Raw genomic sequence first — 6,122 nt, 5'->3', positions numbered from 1 at the left:
AGAGAGAGAGAAAGCGGGCAGGACCGGCCCTGGACCACGAGCTGATAACTGCAGCGCTGTACCTGATAGGGTGGTCGCCACACGTCTTGGGCCGCTCCATGACGGACACCCACTTGTCATCGTAGCTGAAGAGCGACAGATCGAGGTAGGGGCTGCCGCTGTAAGACTGGGCACTGATGGGGAGCTGGCCGAGCAGCCGGCGCACGGCCTCGGTGTGCCCTCCGTACTTGGCGTTCACAATCGTGTCTTTGAACCTGAAAGAAAGCACCAGTGATGAAGGCTGTGTTTGCGGACACACGTTTTTTTTTAAAATGACCAACCTATGTCTAAAAACAATTCATTCTGTCAATAAAAGTCCGGATACTGACCGAAGTCAGAACTCACACATAGCACAAGCCTGGCTAGCTTCCAGTACTCTCAAGAAGCAGAAAACAGAATTAGAAATGGGGAACATTACTTTAGAAAAGTTAAAAAAAAAAAAAAAGACTCTACAAACAAGTTTAAAATGCGTGTAACTGCCCGGTCGGTGTGGTCAGTGTCTGGCTGCTGGCCTGGCACCCGGAACTTCCCTTTCCCGTCATCCTTGGCATTCTCTCTGCTGCTCTCCACTGTCAGACTGCACCATTCCTTTGTGTTTGTTGGTAAAACGCATCTTCCAGATGCTTCCTTAGAAAAGGGGCATGGGAGGTGATTATTTGAGACAACATGTCTGAAAATGTCTGTGCTCCACTGATTATTGGAATTCCAAATTAGGAGTCATTTTTTTGGAGAAGTCTGAGGGCAGGATTTTATTTATTTATTTTTTTAAATATATTTTATTGATTTTAAACAGGAAGGGAGAGAGATAGATAGTTAGAAACATCGATGGGAGAGAAACATCAATCAGCTGCCTCCTGCACATCTCCCACTGGGGATGTGCCCACAACCCAGGTACATGCCCTTGACCGGAATCGAACCTGGGACCCTTCAGTCCGCAGGCTGACGCTCTATCCACTGAGCCAAACCGGTTTCGGCGAGGGCAGGATTTTCATGGCTTCAAGCTTTCAATGTTGTGACTGGTCTGACCAATGCCATTCTGATGACTTATTTTTTTATATGTGAGATGTTTTTTTTCTGAAATTTTTTACAATTTTCTCTTTATCCCCAGTGCTTCGAAGTTTCATGACGACATGCCCTTCACTTTCTTGATGAATCCTCCTGGAATTAGCCAGATAGTGGGTCGCCTGGGCAAATCCTCTAACTTCTTTTCCATCTTTTCTCTCCCATTTTTATTCTCTTATCTTTTTACATTACTTTCTTGGAGAGTTCTTCAACTATATCTAAGAAATTTTAAATTTCTAAAGTGTCACTGTCCTAGGAATGTTCCTGTTCTTATGGCTTGAATTATTTCAGTCACCACATGTTGTTTCTTTATTCCGTTTGTTTTAGTTTGGTCTCTATACCTTTCAAGACAAAGATTTTCTTAAATGACTCATGATCCTTGATAACTTATTTTCTCTGAAACATTTCTTCTAACCGATAATGGATCCATTTTCATTTACCTCCACCAAAAGATTTTTGAAGACTATAAAATTGAGCATTTAGAGCCATGTGTTCCCAAGAAAAAAAAATAGTTTTAATTTATATATACATTATATTTTTGATGCAGCAAAGTAGGATAAGATGATACACAAAATGTTACATTAGGGGAGAATTCTGTAGGGGAGATGACATAGATATATGGAATGGAGGATAAGATTGTCGCATGGTTTTCTGAAGTAAATGACTATTGATGTCACAGCAACAAATTAAGAAAATTTAAGAGAAATTAGGCCTGTTAAGCCCGGTGGGACAGCTTACCGGCGCTGGATCTGCCTTGCAAAATTGTTGCTGGAAGCTGAGCAGGGAAACTGGACTTCGCTGTGCAGGGTAGCGTTCCGGAAGAGGTCACAGAAGTTCTCAAAGAGCTCCAGGAGCTCGTCGGACGTGTTCTCAAACACCGCGATCACCTCTGTTGTCACCATATTGTACACCACAAAGAAAGACGCCTGCAGGGGAACAGAGAGCGCTAAGGGACGGCTGAGTATAACATGCCTGTCCAACCTCACTTGGCTGAGAATTCAGGCTACCCCAGGGAAACATGAACCACCTCCGCTCCAGCACCACGGCTCCAGCATGGCTCCCCGTGTTTCTGGGAAAAGGGGGGGGGGGGGGCGGCCTTGGATGGCTTTCTTAGTCAAGGCTTCGTGTGGCCAGATGTCCCACTGTATCTGCGCTGCTGAAATGATTGAATTGGCCAGCATCTAGGTATGAAAAGGCTTTCCATCTTCCATTTCCAACTGTGCAAATTCAGTATTTTTCCTTCCAAGTGTTCACTCCCTACTTGCTCCCAGCCCACCCTGAGACAGATAAAAAATGCTTTCTTAAAATGCCAGATTTAATTTCCTTCCTGCTGAGAAAGTGATTTGCGGCCTGGGGTTGCCTGTTGACAGATTATGTTCTCTTGTATACATACATCCAGCGGAAAGTTCAATTTCAGGGCATTTACTTTTCCTCTTACTATTTCTAGCATGCAGAGAGCCGCCTTAAGTACGTTTTGCCCTAAAGCTGCCCAGGCAAGTTGAAACCAAGCAGGGCACTGCTGCTGAGCAAATGAAAACTCAGAGAGGATTTTCTATTTCTGTCCTACATGTTCTTTCAGCCCAGGCATTTGTAGATACATTTGCGATTTATAGCGAATCTTAGAGGAGGGAGCTGACAAGCTCTCCAATGCCATGGGGGCAGAGCTACCGATTTTTCTGCAGGACCCCTGGGTGAGGAGCCTCTTCCTTTAAACCTCCAGTGCTCTGCTCAGCCGACCAGGGCAGCACCGGAACCCACAGTTTTTGTCAGCGAGTGTAACAGGGCCATCCATCCGCAAGCTTCCAATAGGCCTCCAGACGTTTCCAGAACACTGAGATTAGTGGTCCCCCTCCGATGATTAAGTTTAAATCTCCATTAACAATTTCTGGTGCCATTTGGCCCACCTGTTTGACTAGTCATTAGTCCTTCCCAGAGCTTATGTTACATGACTTTTGTGAACCCCTGGAAATTAAATTTGGCTGCAAATGAAAGAGGCTGGGGGGTAACCTGAGACTAATGCCCCTAATATTAGCCAGGCTTTGTTTTGGATGCACTTTTTACTCATTAACCTTATTGGAACCTATCAAATTAAACTGAGGCGGAAAAGACAACTAGGGCAGAGAGATTGGGTTTAAAGTTACAACCTCTGGGAAGCAAAGCACAGGGCCCTAGCAATGTTTCTGGCTCCAGCTTTCAGAAAGAAATAGGTCATGGTTTAGCAAAGAAAAAGTGGATACTATAAGTGCAGCCATTACCGTATTCCCTCCAAAACAAAAAGGTCATCATAGCTCAGACCTAAACAAACGTGGACTCGTGTCCTTTCTGCAGAAGGGACCACACTTCGGTCCTATCAGGGCTTCGCAAGATCTACCGTCATCATGTGACCGGAGAATTACACCAGCATCTCCTAAGCCTCCCTCCGGGACACTGGGAAACACGGACAGGAGGCTACAGAAGCCGGGGTCTCACCGCCAACCTCCCAGGACAGTAAGACGAACTGGATGCTCCCCCACGGTGGCTCCGCGGGTGCCTTCCTCACTGACACGGAAGAAAAGGAGTCCAGAACAAAACGATCTCTAAACCACAGCACTCCCCGTTTTGTAAAGAATTCCTGAACTACGACTCGGAAGAAAAATGTCGGAAACATTTCACCACAGATGGCTGGTCAGGCCTTAGGAGCGAGGGCCCTGTCCAGTCTCTCTTAATGGCAGAATCAGCCGCAGGCCAAGGAGCGATACCGACTTCAGTTTGCCCTCTGTACAGAATTTGCAAACTAGCATCTAAGGAGACAATCTGGAAACAGGAGCATGGGGCAAAGGTACAGAACGGTGGTCTCTTACTCCGTCTACACGGACATGGAGAGTTCTTAAAGGGAAATGCCCTTGCCCTGGCCAGTGCTGCACAATGGTCAGTGTCGGCCCGTGCACTGTAGGGTGGCAGGTTCAATTCCCGGTCAAGGGCATGTACCTGGGAGGCAGGTTCAACCTCCAGCCCTGGGTGGGGCGTGTGCAGGAGGCAACTAACTGGTGTGTCTCTCTCACATCGATGTTTCTCTCTCTCTCCCCCTCCTCCTTTCCTCTCTCCCTAAAAAAAACCAACAGAAAAAATATCCTTGGGAGAAGATTAACAAAACAAAAAAAAAGAGAGACAGAGAGAGAAATGTTAAGATTACCCTGAATTTCAACACGATGTTTCAATCCAAGAATCTTAGAGGTTTCCGTGCTCTTACCAACATCTTATTCCCAGTAAGAAGTGCCTCTCTCCACTACCAACATCTTTCACTCAAACTAAAAAAAACCTCAGGACCTGGAGTCCTGATGAATCACTTGGGGGATCCAAAATTTGGGATCCTTTTGATCTTTTACTGCTCTTCAACCTGTACCTTTCAGCACGTGGCAAGGTCAAGGTCAAGTCATAAAACTTAACTCTGTGAAATGAACGTGCCTAGCAGTTACCTTTGGAAGAAGACTTGTGAAGAAGTAGACTGACATTAACCATTTAAGCAGGAAAGAGCAGCTAGATTTTCAGAGGGTTTCCTGCCTGTGTGTGTTGGGCTCATTCTTTCTGCCAGAACTAAAACAGTCAGACTAACAAGGACAGTCTTACAAAATCAAGGCAGGATGATCCACAGGCAGTCCACACGTTAACCTCGTAGCGTTCGGGCTTCCACCTCAAGGGTCCTAAAAATGCTCTGCCGTCCGGCCGGCGTGGCTCAGTGGTTGAGCATCAACCTATGAACCACAGGTCACAGTTTGGTTCTGGTCAGGGCACATGCCTGGGTTGCAGGCTCCATCCCCAATAGGGGATGTGCAGGAGGCAGCCAATCAATGATTCTCTCTCATCAATGATGTTTCTATCTCTCTATCCCTCTTTCTTCCTCTCTGAAATCAAGAAAAATATTTTTAAAAATAAAACAAAATTAAAATTAAAATGTTCTGCAGAAGGTAGAGGGCAATAATCACAGAGGTGACGATCTACATATCAATGGCTTGAGATTTAAGAAATACATGTGGGCAGAGAAAAACAGAGCTGTTTTAAGTTGGACTGAGCCCTAGGATAGCAGAAATTTTTTTAAAAATATATTTTGTTGATTTTTTTTTTTTTTACAGAGAGGAAGGGAGAGGGATAGAGAGCTAGAAACATCGACGAGAGAGAAACATCGATCAGCCGCCCCCCCCCCACCCCCCGCCGCACGCCTCCCACTGGTGATGTGCCCGCAACCAAGGCACACGCCCCCGACTGGAATCGAACCCGGTACCCGTCAGACCCCAGGCCGACGCTCCATCCACTGAGCCAAACCGGTCAGGGCACAAATATTTAAGATTACACAGAACGTGTATTTCTGAGAGGTTGGCTATAGACAAATAGAAAAGCCGTCACATTCTGCCAAGGAGACTGGGGCGGGGGAGGTCACAGGCAGGAGAGCGCCGCGTACCTGCGAGGGGTCTGTGACCCGCAGGGTGACCACGTCCTCGCTCGTGTACTTGATAAACAGGTGGTTCTCGTCCAGAAGCTGCATCTTCCACATGCGCAGCTGCCGCAGTTGGTCAAAATACTGGAAGAAGCGCCGCTTGGCCATGGCGCTCCCATCCTGCTCTGCGCGGCGCCACAAGTAGACGAGCAGCCGGTGCTTCAGGGAGTTGATGAAGGGGTCCCGGAAGGGGTTGGCCATGCCCGTCTGGCTGTCCCGCTGGACCTCGGGGAAGATGGCGGAGACGGTGAGCAGGTCGTCCTCATAGCAGAAGCGGCCGATGGTCCGCACGTCGATGAACGTGCCTTCGGGCGTCACCTGGAAGACGTGGATGGTCTGCTGCTGCACCGACAGGATGGCCAGGATGTTTTTGTACAAGTACAGCCCTTGGTTGTGAGACAGGACCACTTTATCACACTTGAAGGTGCGCGTGTCACACAGGCGGCCGGTGTGGAGGTCAATGATGTGGAGGGAGTAGTCCTCCAGAGGGGACCGCGGGTTGGGGGTCACGGACTCGCTGTTCCGGTAGACCTCATAGAAAGGGGGGTGG

General features: G+C 47.5%; 1 protein-coding gene across 1 annotated transcript; it reads right to left on the bottom strand.

Annotated features, from left to right (window-relative positions):
- Positions 1–62: 62 nt before the first annotated feature.
- On the bottom strand, positions 63–6,118 carry LOC102419513 (DET1 homolog; the record flags this gene model as incomplete). The annotated part of the gene is made up of 3 exons (XM_006109436.2): positions 63–254; positions 1,840–2,027; positions 5,537–6,118. Coding segments are annotated over 3 exons (962 nt in total), but the record flags the coding sequence as incomplete, so codon positions are not given.
- Positions 6,119–6,122: the final 4 nt, after the last annotated feature.

This window comes from Myotis lucifugus, unplaced genomic scaffold (genome assembly GCF_000147115.1).
Source record: "Myotis lucifugus unplaced genomic scaffold, Myoluc2.0 scaffold_9786, whole genome shotgun sequence".
NCBI lineage: Eukaryota > Metazoa > Chordata > Mammalia > Chiroptera > Vespertilionidae > Myotis > Myotis lucifugus.
The sequence above is the reverse complement of the archived record's forward strand: the minus strand, read 5'-3'. Positions and strand labels throughout refer to the sequence as shown.